At 41.9% G+C, this 20,268-nt stretch overlaps 1 protein-coding gene and 1 non-coding gene across 3 annotated transcripts; both read left to right on the top strand.

The window, feature by feature from the left end:
- The first annotated feature begins 1,491 nt into the window (after nucleotides 1-1,491).
- LOC109892986 (choline/ethanolaminephosphotransferase 1) lies at nucleotides 1,492-19,877 on the top strand. Of its 2 annotated transcripts, XM_020485940.2 has the most exons (10): nucleotides 1,492-1,819; nucleotides 5,930-6,198; nucleotides 9,192-9,366; nucleotides 12,107-12,254; nucleotides 12,338-12,479; nucleotides 15,668-15,752; nucleotides 16,064-16,195; nucleotides 17,081-17,239; nucleotides 17,398-17,523; nucleotides 17,918-19,877. In XM_020485940.2, the coding sequence occupies exons 2-10, from the start codon at nucleotides 6,005-6,007 to the stop codon at nucleotides 18,032-18,034; spliced, it is 1,278 nt and encodes a 425-aa protein (XP_020341529.1). In that variant the 5' UTR covers nucleotides 1,492-1,819; nucleotides 5,930-6,004; the 3' UTR covers nucleotides 18,035-19,877. The 2 variants fall into 2 exon arrangements, with proteins under 2 accessions (XP_020341529.1, XP_031681525.1); XM_031825665.1 differs by having other exon boundaries at nucleotides 1,697-6,198; nucleotides 17,918-19,869.
- trnaa-ugc (transfer RNA alanine (anticodon UGC)) lies at nucleotides 11,135-11,207 on the top strand. Its single transcript has one exon. It is a non-coding gene; the product is annotated as a tRNA-Ala (tRNA).
- Nucleotides 19,878-20,268: the final 391 nt, after the last annotated feature.

Genomic DNA, 20,268 nt, shown 5'->3' with positions numbered 1-20,268 from the left:
GTGGGAAATTCCAAATGGTTTGCTGAGACAACTTACATACAAGACTGACACACACACACCTACCCCACCAGACATGCTACAAGGGGTCTTATCACAGCCCCCAGGTACAGAACAAATTCAAGGTAACGTACAGTATTATACAGAGCCATGAGTGCCTGGAACACCCTTCCATCTCATATAGCGCAAGTGAACAGCAAAACTGGTTAAAAAAAATAAAGCAACACCTCACGGCACAATGCCTCTCCCCCATGTGACCTGCTTGTTGCGTGTATGTACTGACATGTATGTATAACTGATAGATGCACAAACACTACATGTAAATGTTTTTAAATGTGTGTCAATTGTAAAGTGTTTTGTCTGTAATGTCTTTTTCGTTGTGTCGGACCAGAGTAAGTCTAGCTGTTTCCATTGGCGTCGGCTAAAGGGGATCAAAAAATAAAAATACACCCACACCAAATAAAAAATTGTAAGGAAAACCATTTATCTCATATTGTAATGAATTATAGACCGTACTTCATAAACATCTGGAAACACTGGATAGTTACTTTAACGTAGATGTACACTAGGTGGCAGCGATGTCCTATACTTCTGCGCTCAGCAACCTTGAAAGACAATTTTGTTTGGACGCAAATTAGTAGCTGTTAAATCAAGCACATTTCTCAGCAGATATATGAGACACGCCCCTATTCCATCTCGAACAAAATTTTGACATTATTTGTAAATGCTGTCTTTTCATACAAGTTCAAAAATACGGGTTTGAATTTACGCACCTCGCGCTTGAACGCACCTCGCGCTGGGGTCCTCGACTGCAACGGAAGTGACCGGTGTTTTTCTGACGGTTATTGCTATCAGATATCATTTGGGATGTCCATAATCCTAAACCCTAACCTTAACCCATTTTAAATGTCAATGTAAATGGGGATCCCAAGGATCCCAGATTGCATTTTCTGACAGCAGCTAATTTTAGCATCAGCTAGCCAGTCCCGGCTAGTGCTATCTGGACGTCCCTACGCTAACCCAACCCTTACCTAACCCATTTCACATTTAAATTTCAATGGGAGATAGGGACGTCCCAAGCATTCCAGTTTGCTCCCAAATGGCTTTGTTCAAAATGCTTAAAAGTCGATATTGAACCAAGGAAAAATTGCAAATCTCCAATGCAAAGCCACAAAGTAGGGTACCATATCTGCCAGATCGTGAAAAGAGCATACTAATACTTATTTACCTGGACAAATGATTAGATCACCCGTAAAAAAGGAAAAAAATACGTTTCTTTTTAATGCACTGCAAAAAGGAGTTTAGACCAGAATGAAGCACTCTCCTAACTATTTATTGTTCATGCAGTGAATCCTGCAAGAGGATTCACCCTCATTTGTATAATTATTTTGTAATATATCTGCAGGTAATCGTTGTTTTGAGCACAAAAAAAAAAAAAAAAATCAGTAGAAGCTGTATGTAAATCAGGGAGCCAAATAAACGTCGCTTTCTGGTTTCACCGATGCTATTCGGGTTCCGACCAAAAAGATCCGTTCAAAAAGAACGACCCATCACTAGCTAATGTTAGGATCAGCTTTCCAGTGGGACGGTCAGTGGTATCCGGAATCCTTGGGATATCCCCACCCTTAACCAAAACCCTCTTTCCATTTCAACTTTATGGGGTAGGGACTTCCCAAGGATCCCGGATAGCACGGACCCCATTCGGACATTGGAGTGGAACCCGACGTGTTGTGAATCCTGGCTGTCGTAACGTTCGCTGAGGACTTTCCCACCCTTTATACGCCGTAAACTGTAAGACTGCTGCTACGATCCTTACCAACGGGTAAGTCATTCAACGCACGGGGAAGTGCCTCGACACCCTGCTGTCCTGTTTACTCGCTAGGTCAGTGGCTCCTTGGCAAACTGCTAGCCCGCTGCTAACTACTGCTGTCATTGTGATGGTGGGGGAAGGGTGCTTTTTTTTGTACAGCAGTGGCAAATGAACGGATGGATTTCTAGAGATCGGCTGGGGAAACATTGACAGTTACATTGTAAATTAACCGAGGGAAATCATGTGAAATAGCTTTGTGTCATGTTGTCATTTGCTAGTGGTGTAGTTAGCTAGCTAGCCAGTTTTATATATATATATATATATATATATATATATATATATATATATATACTTTTTTGTTGTTGTAAGTGCCTGTCATTTAGTGGGACAGCAGAGAAACAACTAGCAGCTTCTAGACTGGTTTAAGAGTTGTAACACAGTTGTATTGCATATGATTGCTCTTCATTCCCATCAATCTTCCCTTTTATATTAATTGATGTATCAAACTCAGTTTCTTTGCATTACTTTTTGACTGATATACTGTACCAGTCAAAAGTTTGGATGCCTACTCATTCAAGAGTTTCTTTATTTTGTACTATTTTCTACATTGTAGAATAATAGATAAGACATCTAAACTATGAAATAACACATATGGAATCATGTAGTCATCAAAAAAGTGTTAAACAAATCCAAATATATTTGATATTCTTCAAAGTAGTCATGCTTTGCACACTATTGGCATTCTCTCAACCAGCTTCACCTGGAATGCTTTTCCAACAGTCTTGAAAGAGTACCCACATATGCTGAGCACTTGTTGGCTGCTTTTCCTTCACTCTGTGGTTCAACTCATCCCAAACCATCTCAATTGGGTTGAGGTCAGGTGATTGTGGAGTCCAGGTCATCTGATGCAGCACTCCATCACTCTCCTTCTTGGTCAAATAGCCCTTACACAGCCTGGAGGTGTGTTGGGTCATTGTCCTGTTGAAAACAAATGATAGTCCCAATAAGCGCAAACCAGATGGGATGGCGTATTGCTGCAGAATGCTGTGGTAGCCATGCTGGTTAAGTGTGACTTGAATTCTAAGTAAATCATGACAGCGTCACCAGCAGAGCACCATCACACCTCCTCCATGCTTCACGGTGGGAATCACGCATGCAAAGATAATTCGTTCACTTACTCTGCGTCTCACAAAGACATTGGAACCAAAAATCTTAATTTTGGACTCATCAGACCAAAGGATGGATTTCCACCGGTCTAATGTCCATTGCTCGTGTTTCTTGTTCCAAGCAAGTCCCTTCTTATTATTGGTGTCCTTTAGTAGTGGTTTCTTTGCAGCAATTTGACCATGAAGCCCTGATTCACCCATTCTCCTCTGAACAGTCGATGTTGAGATGTGTCTGTAACTTGAACTCTGTGAAGCATTTATTTGGGCTGCAATTTCTGAGGCTGGTAACTCTAATGAACTTATCCTCATGAGTGCCAGTTTCATCATAGCGCTTGATGGTTTTTGCGACTGCACTTAAAGAAACTTTCAAAGTTCTTGAAATGTTCCTGATTGACTGACCGTGTCTTAAAGTAATGATGGACTGTTGTTTCTCTTTGCTTATTTGAGCTGGTCTTGCCATAATATGGACTTGGTCTTTTACCAAATAGGGCTATCTTCTGTATACCACCTCTACCTTGTCACAACACAACTGATTGGCTCCAACACATTAAGAAGGAAAGAAATTCCACAAATTAACTTTGAACAAGGCACACCTGTTAATTGAAATGCTTTCCAGGTGACTACCTCACATGAAGCTGGTTGAGAGAATGCCAAGAGTGTGCAAAGCTGTCATCAAGGCAAAGGGTGTTGATTTTGAAGATTCTCAAATATAAAATATATTTTGATAGTTCAAAACTTTTTTGGGTTACTAGATTATTCCATTAGTTTTTTCATAGTTTTGATGTCTTCTCTATCATTCTATAATGTAGAAAAATAAAATAAAAACCCTTGAATGAGTAGTTGTGTCCAAACTTTTGCCTGGTACTGTAGGTGCTAATGTTGCAAGTGGAAGCTAGCCTGTTGAGAATGACCTGGGGTCTGACCTGCTGTTTCTGCATCAGATAACGTTACATTTGCTGCTTTGCTTTAAACAACAAGTTGTCTAATGGAGAAACTGACTGATGCATGCCTGGTCTGCAAAATTGCACATTGGCCCACGTTGTTTTAGAAATCTTTGGTCAGTGGGTCATAAGAAAAGAAATGGGTCTGACCACTTTCCAAAACTTTAGGGTCCACTGTTGTCGAGGATTTCTGTGGGTTACTTTGTGCAAGTTGTGACTCTCCAATGATATGGGCCGGCATTCTCAGTGGCTAAGACACAGAATAAGAATACTAGAATGGAAATTAACCTTCTTATGATGGGATAAAGGTCAGCCATTTTATTCAGGGAGTTAGTCAACCATAGTTTGCCAGTGCTGTGATAAGATATTGTGTCAAATAATATATTTTAAAGGGTGATTTATACTGAAAATGTGCATAAAACCTGTATAAACTGTATTTATAACTATATGACTATTTTAGCTTGACAATAATTATATTACGTAATTTATGTTATAAACTGGGTGGTTTGAGCCCTGAATGCTGATTGCCTGACAGCCATGGTAAATCAGACCTTATTTCACGAGTACGACAAAACATTTATTTTAGCTGCTCTAATTACATTGGTAACCAGTTTATAATAGTAATAAGACACCTCGGGGGGTTTGTGATTTATAGCCAATATACCACGGCTAAGGTCTGTGTCAAGGCACTCCGCGTTGAGCCATATACCACACCCCGTTGGGCTTTATTGCTTTACACCATGCCCAGAATGGACGTGCGCCATCGTGCAGAAATGTATTTTGCCCCCCCCCCCACCAAACGCGATCACGACACGTAGGTTGAAATATCAAAACAAACTCTGAACCTATTATATAAATTTGGTGACAGGTCGAAAGCATTAAACATTTTATGGCAAATTAGCTTGCTAGATTACAGTTGCTAGCTAATTTGCCCTGGGATATAAATGTTGAGTTGTTATTTTACCTGAAATGCACAAGGTCCTCTACTCGGACAATTATTCCACACATAAAATGGTCAAACGAATTGTTTCTAGTCATCTCTCCTCCTTCCAGGCTTTTTCTTCTTTGGACTTTATATGGCGATTGGCATCTAAATTTCATAGTATTTCCATGACCGACCTAAGTTCATCTTTCAATCACCCACGTGGGTATAACCAATGAGGAGATGGCATGTGGGTGTCTGCTTCTATAAACCAATGAGGAGATGGGAGAGGCAGGACTTGCACCGTGTTCAGCATCACAAATAGAACTGACTTCTATTTTAGCACTTGGCAATGCAGACACTCGTTGGCGTGGCGAGCAGTGTGGGTGCAATGATTGAATAACGTATGTATACATTTATTTTGCAAAGCTCGCGCACACGACTCAAGCGGAGTGATCAGCATGTAAGTATAACATATGTCTTACTTTTATTTTCCTGCATAAGTAAAATCGGGATTATGTCTTTACTGCCATTCATTCCAATTAGACTGGTTTGGAATTCTCCCTGGCCAATATGGGTCAATTTTTACCCCCATTCTGGCCATTCTGGAACATTGACGGTTAATGACATAGCCCCTCTTGTAATTTAATAGGATCTCTATGGGCTAAGATTTGTTTGAGAAGCTTCATATTTAGTGGAGTGTGACGGCAGGACCTGCCATATCCTGCCCCATCACGTCTTTAAGACTGTGGCTGCACAGTGTTTTGTAACTCAGAACTGGTGAAGAGGAACGTACTCGTGCACTTGTGTGCGTATGGCAATAGATAACACGGCGGGGTCCTAGGGTTCATTTCTTATTCTCACTTTCATTCTCAACCCTTTTTCTAGCTATTCCACCACATCCTTCCTTCCTTTCGCTCACTTTCACTCAAATGAGAACTTACGTGAAATGAAATTAGTTCAGTAAAACAGTTAAGAAGCAACTGGCAAGAGAGGGCTACTAGCAAACTGAACTCCCAAGTCCCATTTCAGCACCTAGCCTACATGTAAAGCCAACCTCACATGACCTGTTCTCTCCTCTTCCACCCCTCAGTGTGCGGCCCCATTGTGGATCCCCAGCCCCAGAGAGCGGCGGGGAGGAGGCAGAGGGCACAGCGCTAGCAGGGCCATGAACGTCACCGGGTACCAGCAGCAGCAGGGGGGTTTTCGGACATGCCGAGGCACACTCAGGGAGAGGGATCCTAGGCAGGGTGTGGGCATGGAGACAGCCTGCTGCCTGGCCCCTGGAGCCCTGCGCAGACTGATTGAGCTGCCGTCTCCCCCGCTCAACCGCCACCAGCTGAAGAGACTGGAGGAACACAGGTACTGTGATAGAAAAATCTAATATTTACCTTTGATCCGATGATCATGTGTGTTTTATACATGTTTTATACATTTACATATGTCCCCATTACCAGTAAAACATAATCAAAACCTATTTCTTTCACTTACTTGCTGTGCTGTTTCGTTGTACATTTGTTCAGTCATTTCATTCTCAACCAGGATTTCATCAAACATGTCAAGTTTCAGCTCTGTCTGTCCGTGGCCTCTTCCTCGGTGCGCACTGTCACTGTGTCCGTTTCCATCTTGTCCAGCTGTGTATGTAACATATCACGTAAACCCTGTTTCTTGTCTGCATCGAAGTAGCGGTCCTTGTACCTAGCATCGAGCATGGTGGCGACACAGTAAAGAGGCTTAGAGAGAATGCCACCGAATCGCTTGTTCACAGCCTCTAGTAGAGTACTCCTCCAACTTAACCCCACAGTCTGTCTGCAGTTTTGTTGAGCAGGCGTTTCAATGCCATGACAGAGGGTTTTACGTCCGCTGCAGACGCAGTTGATGAGCTTATTTCTCCAGTCAGTTGTTCGAATGGAGCTAGGGGTGTCTTCATGTTGCCAAGTTTCAAACATGTTCGCAAATGCCATTGAAATGGCAGCAGCGGTATGAGAACCAGCACATTCTTGAGTATGTATTACGGCTTTCCTCAGTAGGAAATCCTCGTCGACCCACTGTGCTGTCAGACTCGACATACTCATGGGGCTGACATCGCTGGTCCGAATGGTCGGGATGGCGGGAAGCTAATAGCAGTGATGCCCATAGCAAGTAGCTCATGGATGTGCGTTTTCAACAATACTGTGTAACTCTGGTAGGGCAACATCTGAAAAATAGCGCCTACTTGGTAGTGTGTACCGGGGGCTCGAGGTGCTCGACCAGTCGGCGAAAGCCAACATCATCCACGACAGAGAACGGTTGATTGTCAAGGGCAATGAATTCCATTATCTTGGCGTTAATGGATTTTGCCTTTGAGTTGTCTCGCTGAAATCTTACTCTTTCAAGGACTGCTCCACTTGTTAACTGCTTGATCCACACAGCAGACATTGTGGGCTAGATTAGGGATGCTGTGTTGCACGTGTATGGCCTGTCCCTTTGCGGAAAATCCAATTTACATCGGAGCCTGCATTGTTTGCCGAGCATTACAAAGGGAACAAATGATTGGATCTCGAATACATCCTTTAGATCATTCAGAAGATATTATTTTGGAATGTTATTGTTTTTCCGCACAATCAATCATACACTGAGTGTACAAAACGTTAGGAACATCTTCCTAATATTGAGTTGCACCCCCTTTTGCCCTCAGAACAGCCTCAATTTGTCGGTGTCAAGCGTTCCACAGGGATGCTAGATATTGTTAGATACTCAAACCGGTGCTCCCTGGCACTTACTACCATACCCCGTTCAAAGGCACTTAAATATTTAGTCTTTCCCATTCACCCTCTGAATGGTACACACACACAATCCATGTTTCAATTGTCTCAAGGCTTAAAAATCCTTTAAGTGGTCTCCTCCCCTTCAGCTACACTGATTGAAGAGAATTTAACAAGTGACCTCAATAAGGGATCATAGCTTTCACCTGGATTAGGCTGATCCGTCTATGTCATGAAAAGAGCAGGTGTTCCTAATGTTTTGTCCACTCAGTGTATATCTGGCCAACATACTCAACCCACTGTAAGTTTCCTATACAATGTGGGGAATTCTGAACAATTTGCCAAGGCAAATGTGTGTAGAGCCATAAGAAGAATCTGCTTCGCATTGAATATATATATATTTTTTTAAGTCTTTGCTGCGTTCCCTGGCCATCAAGCTGTCCATATAGTCAAGTAGGACTTTTACAGGATTGCAGGAAGAGTAGGTTGCAGCCAGTTGACTGCCAGCGATACTTTGCTAATCTCAAATGAATCAGTCTAGGCAACATGATAAAAAGTAGAAAATTGACTAATTCATCTCGCAGATTTTCCAAACGTGATTGACGCTATAGATGAGACACATATCCCCCTTTCAAAGACCCTCTGGACCAAATGACGGAGACTACGTGAATATACAATCTTAAGTATAAACACGCAGGTAGCTATTGAATACTGTCGCCTGCACTTTCACCAAACCAAATCCTTTCCCGAAACAGTCATTCAATTCAATGATCTTTCTTACTTCTTTGGTCAGATGATCTGGGACTCCCATGGTCGTTACAACTAAACTAATGTCACACCCCTCACTATTGTCATTGGTTGCACTAATTGCACTGTGTGTCTACATAACCTGGTTCAAGTATTCATGACATTACCCTGAGGAATGCACAGTGATGCCGAAACGTTGGTAAATACCCATTAAATCGCTGGGAGATTATACATGTAGTGTGCGACTTTCTTTATTTTGATAGTTTATAGTTACAACTAAACAGAACACATTGTTGCCCGTGTTGTCATGACAAGCACTCTGTAGTCAATCAATTATTATTCCTCCAACAGGATATGGAATGGGCCTACCACTGCCATTGTGACACAGGCTACCACAACTTACATGTTAGGTTATAGCCTTAACATGTAATATCACCCGCGGTGCCATAAAAGTGCTCTGTAAAGTGAAAGCGTTATTACTATTCACCCGTGTGTATAAGCTCGGCCTATTACATATTGGAATTGTGCCATTTCACTTACGCATTGAATCGGTCTGCAATTTTCTGCCAGGCTCACTCTGGCTTTTGCGGCGGTCGGTGTATTACTTTTTGGGTAAATATGGGAACGTATTCGTTGTGTGTTACAGTTGTTTCTCGTACGAGAACAATATTTCACAAGTCTAGGCCTTTTGACTCAACCAATCTGTGCTTCGCTTCGCCTAGTAACTTCAACGAGAAGCAGCCGTTCCCGGAACCAAGAAATCCCAGACTCCCTTATCTGGTTAAAAGAAGACGAATATGTTCAGGGAATCTTGAATTTGTTAAACCTTCTTTCCGGGATACTCCACTCGTTCCCCCTCTACAGGTACAGCAGTGCAGGTCGCTCCCTGCTGGAGCCTCTGATGCAGCGCTACTGGGAGTGGCTGGTGGGCCGCGTGCCAGCCTGGATCGCCCCCAACCTCATCACCATCGTGGGCCTGGCCACCAACGTATTCACCACCCTGGTGCTGGTCTACTACTGCCCCACCGCCACTGAGCAGGTAACAATGGCAACAATATGGCACCTGTCCAGGTAGTGTGTACGCACTACTGTACTTCCCCACAGCCACTGAGCAGGTAACAATGGCAACAATATGGCACCTGTCCAGGTAGTGTGTACATACTACTGTACTGCCCCACAGCCACTGAACTGGTTGGTTATACACTGCCTGGCTTAGTCCCCTGGACAGGTACAGTTTGAGGGTTCAAGTAAAATGCTACCGTATGGTATTTACCTGTACAGACAGACAGACAGTTAGTTGTTTCGTCTCAAGGTTTCTTTCTCTATTAGCAACAGTTTTCATGGTCTCTTTGTTTCCCCTCTCTGCTGTCGAGGAGAGTTTTGGTATAGCTCAGGCTTTCTGTTCTGGATGAACACCCCGTGCCCATAGCTCATACAGCTAGTCTGCACCTGATTCCACGTCCCCCAGCCCCCTTCCCGGCCCACACGCCACACCAGCACCACAGCAGAGATGAGTGCATGCTAAGGACAGGGAATAGAGAGGACACAGCAAAACATGCAAACTGTTAAGCTTAGTAGTTCCCCTCTAGAACAGAAAGCCTACAGTAACTTCCCACAAGGGAATATAATTGGTGATATCAGACTTCAAAGTACATGGAATTAGATTACATTCAAACAAATATTTTGTATACAAGAGCCATTACCAAACAGCCCAATGCAGTATAATGCATTTTGTTCGTCCATAGACCACCATGTGCTTTGTGGGTTTAGCTCTGGCTGTTTTCCTACAAGTTCAGTCAACAACACTAGTGTGGACTGGACTTACAGTCTCTACTTATTCCATCATAGAAAGGCCAGTCTAACCATGGAAGAAAACATGTATTAAGCCTATAATATTGATAAGAATTCCAGCTTTCCCAGCTAGAATCCACTAATAACTTCCAAAAGTAGGCCGAGCGTTATCTGCAAGGCACAACATGGCCTCATCTTAGGGGTCTCTTTAAATGCCGGTGTTATTCTACCCTGGTCCTGGAAGCCCATAGGCTGTGCCGGTTTCTGTTCCTGCCCAGCTGTAACACACCTGATTCAAATGATCAAGGGTTTGATAATTTGTCGATTAGTTGAATACAGTGCTGTGATGGAACAAAAGCCTGCACACCCTGTGAGTCTCCAGGAGGCAGGATTGAAGAGCTTTAGTGTCAGCTGACTTCCCCTGTGCTGCTAAACCAGACTACGGCCTTAACAGGCAGCAGCTAAAATGTGGGTTAGAGTAGTTAGTCAGGGGTGTAAATTAGGAGGATCTGCAGGGCGTAACTTTGTTTTCCCTTTCTATAAATAGTGCTCTGTCTCTAGTTCTCCTCCTCTTCCTGTTTCTTTTTTTAGGACAAAGGTTGAGAAATGGCTCTGCGCGCATGTACTGTATGCTCACAGTGTGGAGAAACTGGGGAGAGTGAGACCAAGAGAAGAGGGACTTCAGTTGAGTTTAGTACAGAGAAGACAGGCTTGGTAGGGTACTAGCTCTAGAGGGAGAGGTGACTATCTACAGACGTCCTAATTATATTGCCTTTACAATGTCCATACTCATTGTTGTAAGCATGATTCGACACATGACATCACAGGTCTTAGTTATGTTAACAGGATGCTAAAACATTAGTGGCAGCACTGTTTCACAGCCCAGAGAAAATTGTATTTACCCAACATGCTGCAGTAGTCAGTGTCCTGTTTTCTGATGGCCCAGGTCAGGATGGTTAAGGACAGACTGCCCCGTGGCTGTGGGTGTATTAGTGCTCTATAGGAGTCTATGTGGGTCCCGTGTGGCTCAGTTGGTAGAGCATGGCGCTTGCAACGCCAGGGTTGTGGGTTCTATTCCCACCGGGGGACCAGTATGAAAATCGATGCACTCATTGCTTTCTGTAAGTCGCTCTGGATAAGAGCGTTTTCTAAATGACTGAAAATGCCAGGCGTAATGAGTAAACTGTAAAGCTGACACAGGGTGTCGTGTTCTCTTTTGCTGAGTTTCTCAACAAGTATACTTGCTCTAGGGGCTCTTAGTTTCACAGCCCTTGTTAGATTTCTCACTCCATTTTTAATTCCTAATCACATGTTTCATGAGAACAAAGAGGCAGTCGGTAGATCTTTCCACCCTGCTCTACTTTTCAACATCCCCCATGCCCCACGAACAAACTTTCCTTTCACAAACCCCCTCCCACTCCCCATATCCCTGTTTTTGGTGAGAGGGCCTGAATTAATTTTTTAAAAAGCGTAATTTATCGGGGTATGAGCCAGATTGTGACACTCTGCAATAACAGGGTTATTTATATGAATGCCAGATTGGCAAGCCTGTAAATTGTAGGCCGTGTCATATTCCAGTTGGTTTTAGTCCGTGTATAAGCTGCTGTCAGCTCATCATAGACCGACTGAGTACAGAACAGGAAATGAAGACAGACAACATTGATGATGCTGTCAAACTCTCTCCATGCTGATTGGCTAATGAAGGACCAAGTTCTGCAGCGTTCCAAAGCTGTTGAGAGGGAAACAAACTATACAAGTTCACAAACATCTCTCCTTTGTGTAGCTGTAGCCTACATCTGCCAGAAGATCATATTTTATGTCAGATGATGCACTATTGACGATAATACCCACTGGTTCTCAAAGAGCACAACTTCTAAATGTCTTGTGGAAATTACCCTACCATAACCAAACATGTTATATTTTTCCATTGGGAGAAAGGAAGTCAGAAGTAATCACCAAGTCCCCCATTTTTGTGCCTTTTTCTTCAGGCACCTCTGTGGGCATACCTTCTGTGTGCTGTGGGCCTGTTTGTGTACCAGTCATTGGATGCCATTGACGGGAAGCAGGCCAGACGAACCAATAGTAGCTCTCCACTGGGCGAACTGTTTGACCACGGCTGTGACTCCCTCTCCACAGGTACAGCTGCCCCTCTGTGTGTCTGTGGGTTTGCCCTATTAGGATTTAATTGAATCTGTGCTTCTATTTCCTCTCTCTCTCAGTGTTTGTGGTCCTGGGCACCAGTATAGCAGTGCAGCTGGGCACCAACCCTGACTGGATGTTCTTCTGCTGTTTCGCTGGCATGTTCATGTTCTACTGTGCCCACTGGCAGACCTACGTCTCTGGCACTCTGCGCTTTGGCATGTGAGTGTGTCTGCACTCCAAGGAGAGGAAGTTGGGAGACAACTAGGTTAATAGTAATAATAGATTTATACTGAACAAAAAAATAAACGCAACATGCAACAATTTCAAAGATTTTACTGAGTTACAGTTCATATAAGGAAATCAGTCAATTGAAATAAATGAATTCCCTACTTTATGGATTTCACATGACGTGGTCACAGATGCCTTTAAAAAAAGGTATGTCGTGGATCAGAAAACCAGTCGGTATCTGGTGTGACCACCATTTGCTTCATGCAGCACAACACATCGCCTTTGCATTGAGTTGATCAGGCTGTTGATTGTGGCCTTAGGAATGTTGTACCACTCCTCTTCAATGGCTGTGTGAAGTTGCTGGATATTGGCGGGAACTGGAACGCGCTGTCTATCCAGAGCATCCCAAACATGCTCAATGGTGACATGTCTGGTGAGTATGCAGGCCATGGAAGAACTGTGACAATTGTGTACAGATCCTTGCGACATGGGACCGTGCATTATCATGCTGAAACATGATGTGATGGAGGCGGATGAATGGCACGACAATGGGCCTCAGGATCTCGTCATGGTAACTCTGTGCATTCAAATTGCCCTCGATAAAATGCAATTGTGTTCGTTGTCCGTAGCTTAAGCCTGCTCATACCATAACCCCACCTGTGGTTGTGAGGCCGGTTGGACTTAGTGCCAGATTCTCTAAAACAACATTGGAGTTGGCTTATGGTAGAGAAATTAACATTAAATTATCTTGTAACAGCTCTGGTGGACATTCCTGCAGTCAGAATGCCAATTGCACGCTCCCTCAAAACTTAAGACATCTGTGGCATTGTGTTGTGTGACAAAACTGCACATTTTAGAGTGGCCTTTTATTGTCCCCAGCACAAGGTGCACCTGTGTAAGGAGCATAATCAGCTTCTTGATATGCTACACCTGTCAGGTGGATGGATTACCTTGGTAAAGGAGAAATGCTTATTAACAGGGATGCACCAAATTTGAGAGAAATCTTTTTGTGCGAATGGAACATTTCTGGGATGTTTTTTTTTTTTCAGCTCATGAAACCAACACTATACATGTGTCGTTTTATATTTTGTTCAGTATAGTTTGTCTGGGTAGCTATTTGGTTAAATATTTACCTATCTGCAGTGACTCGGTACAGGTGTCCTTGTATAAAGCCAAGTTATCGTTACTCATTGTGTAGCTATTACTTTTATTATTACGGGTTTTACTTTTCTATTATTTCTCTATTTTCTTTCTGCATGGTTGGGAAGGGCCCGTAAACAAGCATTTCACTGTTAGTCCACACCTGTTGTTTACGGAGCATGTGACGAGGAGTGCTGCTGAAGGAATATTGAAACATACACTACCGTTCAAAGGTTTGGGATTAGAAATGTTTTCCATGAAAACATACATGAAATTAGTTGCAAAATGAATAGGAAATATAGTCAAGATGTTGACAAGGTTATAAATAATGATTTAAAAAAAATTGAAATAATAATTGTGTCCTTCAAACTTTGCTTTCGTCAAAGAATCCTCCATTTGCAGCAATTACAGCCTTGCAGACCTTTGGCAGTCTAGTTGTCAATTTGTTGAGGTAATCTGAAGAGATTTCACCCCATGCTTCCTGAAGCACCTCCCACAAGTTGGATTGGCTTGATGGGCACTTATATATATATATATATATATATATATATATATATATATATTTATTTATTTTAAATAAAATTTACCCCCTTTTTCTCCCCAATTTCATGGTATCCAATTGTTAGTAAATACTATCTTGTCTCATCGCTACAACTCCTATACCGGCTCGGGAGAGACTAAGGTCGAAAGCACTTCTTACATACCATATGGTCAAGCTGCTCCCACAACAGCTCAATAGGGTTGAGATCCGGTGACTGTGTTGGCCACTCCATTATAGACAGAATACCAGCTGACTGCTTCTTTCCTAAATAGTTCTTGCATAGTTTGGAGCTGTGCTTTGCGTCATTGTCCTGTTGTAGGAGGAAATTGGCTCCAATTAAGCGCCGTCCACAGGGTATGGCATGGCTTTGCAAAATGGAGTGATAGCCTTTTCTTCTTCAATATCCCTTTTACCCTGTACAAATCTCCCACTTTACCACCACCAAAGCACACCCAGACCATCACATTGCCTTCACCATGCTTGACACCATGCACTCCTCCATAATGTTCTTCTTTGTGATCCGAACACCTCAAACTTAGATTTGTCTGTCCATAACACTTTTTTCCAATCTTCCTCTGTCCAGTGTCTGTTTTCTTTTTTCCATCTTAATCTTTTCTTTGTATTGGCCAGTCTGAGATATGGCTTTTTCTTTGCAACTCTGCCTTGAAGGCCAGCATCCCAGAGTCGCCTCTTCACTGTTGACGTTGAGACTGGTGTTTTTGCGGGTACTATTTAATGAAGCTGCCAGTTGAGGACTTGTGAGGCGTCTGTTTCTCAAACTAGACACTCTAATGTACTTGTCCTCTCGCTCAGTTGAGAGCTTCGGTTTCTTGGCAAGTTCTCACATGGAATAGCATTAATTTCTCAGAACAAGAATAGACTGACGAGTTTCAGAAGAAAGTTCTTTGTTTCTGGACATTTTGAGCCTGTAATCGAACCTACAAATGCTGATGCTCCAGTCCAGATACTCAACTAGTCCAAAGAAGGCCAGTTTTATTGCTTCTTTTAATCAGAACAACAGTTTTCAGCTGTGCTAACATAATTGCAAAAGGGTTTTCTAATGATCAATTAGCCTTTTAAAATGATAAACTTGGATTAGCTAACACAACGTGCCATTGGAACACAGGAGTGATGGTTGCTGTTAATGGGCCTCTGTACGCCTATGTAGATATTCCATAAAAAATCTGCCGTTTCCAGCTCCAATAGTCCTTTACAACATTAACAATGTCTACACTGTATTTCTGATCAATTTGATGTTATTTTAATGGACAAAAAATGAGCTTTTCTTTCAAAAGCAAGGACATTTCTAAGTGACCCCAAACTTTTGAACGGTAGGATACATGTATGCTATTAGTGCATCGTGATTGGTTGGGAGACCTGTGGTCAGTTGGACAGTGTTTGGGGTGAGGACGGTCCATAGGGCAGCTGTGTGGCGCTGTGCTTATGGACAGAGTTGATGACTTCTGACTAACCTCTGCTCTCTGCCTGCTCCTCTCAGCATTGATGTGACTGAGGTGCAAATCTTCATTATAATCATGTATTTGCTGGCCGCTGTGGGAGGATCCGCTTTCTGGCAGTCACTGGTAATTCTGATTGGCTCAAACTTCCACTGATTGTCTGTTGGTAACTGAAATGAATGGCATAACTGAATGTTGAAACTGAAACAGTAACTACTATTATAACGGTGGAGTTTCCTGCATTGGTTTGTTCTAATTCTTTGTGCAGTATGATTCCATAGTAAATGCAATTTCACTTTGAGTAATGAAACAGTTTTACTGACAAGTACCCATCTTACTAACAATGTTCAGAGCTGTTTTCATGTACTTAACACTCAAGTGGTGGTGACTGGTTGTTGATTTGTAATGAATAATATCTTGCTCTGTCACCTCCACAGATCCCAGTCATTAACATCCAGATGAAAATAGTTCCAGCCATCTGCACTTTCCTAGGCGCCATCTTTTCCTGTACTAATTACTTCCGGGTTATATTTACCGGAGGTAAGGGCAAAAATGGATCCACAATAGCAGTAAGTCGACACTCGCGCTCAATTCCAAATCGACCTGTAGCCTAGTCCCTGACCTTCATGTAGATGGGCATATCAACTTAATGGTAGTCACTCCTTGCCCTGATAGACTCAGATTTTTTTCTCTCTGTATTGTTCACATATTTCCAGTCCTTTAAGATCTACAGAAATGCCTATTGGGAAGGGGGAATCTGACAGTCCTTCTCCCAAATTCCTTCACCAACACTGACACAAGGTAGTTCTCAATCACTGTGTAGGCTTTGCCATGTACCTTCTAGAGATGGTGAAGCTAGCTTGATACCTAAGTGCTTGTGTACTGGTTTCATCCATTTTACAGAGCTATCTATTAGCTTCATAGGAAATGAAGGATGTGTGTTAAGACTGTTGGACCTGATCTCAGTTCAGTTGGCGGAGCGATATCAGTGTTTGTCACAAGGAAGTTATTACTTTATATGTTTTCCTTCGGGAGGTACTGTATGTTATGACCCCTAGTTGTACACAAATGATATGAGGCCATCTGTGTTCTTTTAAGGTCCTTACTACTGAATAGTGTCTGTTCCAGGTGTGTAGAATTCTAAATAAGAATACTGGAAGAGATGGAGACCGGCACTGTCAAAAAAAAGGAATAAATCCAAAACTGAGGCTTGAATGCAAAATAAAGATGTTTGTTTCGGGAACCATGATGTTTTAATAATCATAGTGCATAAATGAAAGGTGAAAACAAAACGGCCTAAGGTGATGGTGGATTATACACACCAGCATTCATTACTGTGTGTTTTCTTTCACACTAACTGCACTCTCATGTCATTCACATACTATACCATTGTGGCCTATTAATGTCGTTGATTATACAGTCTCTCTCTCTTTTTTTCTCCCTCTCTTCTCCAGGGAACCAGTGTCCTATCTCCTGTGTTACATATAGGCTCAGTAATAATACTGGCCATGATGATCTATAAGAAGTCAGCTATCCAGTTGTTTGAGAAGCACCCCTGTGTTTATATCCTGGCCTTTGGCTTCGTGTCGGCCAAGATCACCAACAAATTAGTTGTAAGTGTGGCGCGCTGCTAATTGGTGTAATGCAATACCTGTGCATCCTGTGTAAATGTGCTTGGATGTAAGAACGTTTATGACGTAAATGAATGTCATCAATGAAAATGTGCTTGCTGATTGGAGCATGACTGTTGCCTGTGTCTTGTTTGTTTTAGGTTGCACATATGACAAAGAGTGAGATGCATCTCCATGATATAGCATTCCTGGGGCCAGGCCTGCTGTTCCTGGACCAGTATTTCAACAGTTTTATTGATGAATACCTGGTGCTGTGGATTGCGCTGGTGAGTACACACACACTCGCACGATTCCATGACGTAGAGGTCTATAGTATCTGAGCAAGTCCAGGGTGAAGTTATGCAACAACAATGCATGAGGGCATGCAATCTGCAGCATGTGTTTTAATGACAACATGTATCTTTGAAATGAACCATCAGTCTGATCTTATCCAACACTAATTGTATTTCACTCTGAAAGGTATAAAGACTTACTTTATAGAGGCACGTGTTTTCAGTCTACTGCCACGTTTATTTGGAACTAGTCGCAAAACCCTTTTCTACTTTTATCTTCGGCATCATCTAGCCATCTACACACTGGATCCATTGTGTACAGTTGTGTTGATCAAGTTATCTTGTTTCCTGACTCTTCATTTTCTCCTCTTCTGCTTTCCGTCTGCAGATCCTGTCTTTCGTTGACTTGGTGCGTTACTGTGTCAGTGTTTGCAACCAGATCGCCTCCCATCTTCACATCTTTGTCTTCCGAATCAAGCCACTGACCCCCTCCACCCTTCAGTGAGGGCACGGACGCCATTACTGTCTATCGCTCTTTCTTTCTCTCTCTCTTCATGTTAGTTAGTAAGTTGTTGCTCTTTCACCATTTTTTTGTATTTGTTGAGGCAGGATTGGGGTGGATGTGTGTGGAGCTATTACCAGTAGAGGTGGTGAATGTGGGCATAAATGAAATATAATGATTTAATAATAATGATGATGATAATAATAAGTTATTGTCCATTGCTGCTTTCTGCAATTTGTTTTGATTTCATCTTGTTACAGTAATCAGATTCCTGGACAAAAATAATGCTTTCTCTTTTTCTGAAATGAATAGTCACATTGGACATGTACTGAATGCTCTTCTCTGTGTCACAGAGAGGGTAAGTAAGTGCAAGAAGACGGCAAGGGGCTTGAAAAAGTGCTACCTTATTCATTTAATAATGATCATTATTATTTTCTTATTGAACTTTAAAACAAACATTTCATGTGTTGACAGTGTGTTTGTTGGTTAGTTGTTCTCTACAAGGAAATGTATAGCATCGAAAGAGATTTACACAGGTTGTCAGTCTGCTTTCAGTTTTGTTTCGTAAGAGTGTCGTCTCTTTATTAAATGTATATATCATTTTGCAATATTTGCATAACCTCACTTTTTGCTTTCACAAATATCAAACTATTCGGGTGTTGGTATTTAGTAGTGTTCTTTAAAAAAAAAAAGTTTTTCCTGACAATACGGTATCTTATCAAACCTACAAAAATGGTACATTACCTTGCAATTACATTCAAATGATGGGATGATTTCTGTAATATATTACAGATATAAACTACTTGACTAAAAACAAATTCTTGTAAAGATACAAATTGTATTGCACATTTGAAAAGATAAGTGTCTCAAGCCTTGCTTCCCTGAAATGGCTCAAGCATACATTGTCTCCAATGCCACCAAAATGACAGTGCTTATGGCACTACATGCAGGTTTGCTAGCGCTTGTCTGGAGATTCTGTATATCCAGTTTAATATTGCTTTTAAATAGTTGAATGTATAACATATAATTAACATTTTTAGCAGCAAAGTTTATTGCTTTTGAATTGTGTGCCTGTTTATTATTGTATTTTCCTGTCGCACCTCTGCCCCCAGATACTGTCGTGTTGCATTTGTCTCGGGAATGCTCAACGAAAACTAAATGCCAAGTGTTATTGAAGAAAAGTATTGTGATTTTTGTCCCCCCAAAAAGTAGTGTCATTCTCATTGGAAGCTAAAGATGTTGTCTGCGCTTGCTCATATCTAGAATCTAAGGACATATTTTAATTTTCATAAAATTATTTTGCAATTTATTTTTAAATGACCTTGTAACACCTCTACGAACAACTTTCTTTGTGTAGAGCATTCTGCCCTGTGCCAGGTCCACTTACAGCAATTGATAGTGTTTTGGGAGAATTGGGGAGTTTCAATGTGACAGAAATTATATTCTGCTTATAATTCACCATCAGAATCAATAGAAACTCTGTCATATCAATGAAAAACAGACGTTATTTCTGTGTATTGTTATTGAGCTCATTTGACAATGTGTACTAGTAATTTTCAGACAAGTAAAAGGTTGCCTTAAACACAATATTCTTTTTTTCTTCTTTTGGAAGACAAAGGTCAAGCCTCTTAAACAAATTAGGGGCATGTTGTCTCTGTGTGTTTACTGGCAAAGGCTTGTGTTTTCTTCCTTGTTACTGTTTTCTTTTAGCCAGACCGTCAAGCTCAGGTATATTAGTGTGCAGAATAGTATGTTCATAGGCTATGAGAAAATAACTTCAAGATCATTTCGACAATCTCTCCCTCACCTACCAATGCAAATAAAATGTCATTCACACATGTAAGAAGCTACTTGTTGCCTGTGTTATTTGTAATAAAGGTTTCTACACCGAGTGTACAAAACATTAGGAACATCAGCTCTTTCCATGACATACTATAGATTCAGTGCTCGACTTGGGCAGGAGCTCACCGAAGCTGAGAACTGACACCTCAAATGTTCTACTGATTGAACTTCTGTAACTCTTATATTAGCTCAAAAGTATTGTGGAGCTCCTACACCTAAATATAAACCGTACCGGCACCAAAAATGAGTACCGGCACCTATTTCAGTCTAAGTCTAGCACTGCATAGACTGACCAGGTGAAAGCCAAATCCACTTCAGTGAAGATGAAGGGGAGAAGACAGGTTAGAAGGATTTTTAAGCCTTGAGATTGTGTATATCTGCCATTCAGAGGGTGA

This window comes from Oncorhynchus kisutch, linkage group LG1 (assembly GCF_002021735.2).
Source record: "Oncorhynchus kisutch isolate 150728-3 linkage group LG1, Okis_V2, whole genome shotgun sequence".
Lineage (NCBI taxonomy): Eukaryota > Metazoa > Chordata > Actinopteri > Salmoniformes > Salmonidae > Oncorhynchus > Oncorhynchus kisutch.
Note: the sequence above shows the minus strand (reverse complement) of the source record. Positions and strands in the feature narration are given on the sequence as shown.

Excerpts from the sequence above, each read along its gene's own strand:
- LOC109892986 (XM_020485940.2), top strand. The coding sequence starts at position 6,005 with ATGAACGTCACCGGGTACCAGCAGCAGCAGGGGGGTTTTCGGACATGC. Across the intron at positions 12,255-12,337 it reads CTGTGACTCCCTCTCCACAG|TGTTTGTGGTCCTGGGCACC; the intron begins GTACAGCTGCCC and ends TCTCTCTCTCAG. Across the intron at positions 12,480-15,667 it reads GGCACTCTGCGCTTTGGCAT|CATTGATGTGACTGAGGTGC; the intron begins GTGAGTGTGTCT and ends TGCTCCTCTCAG.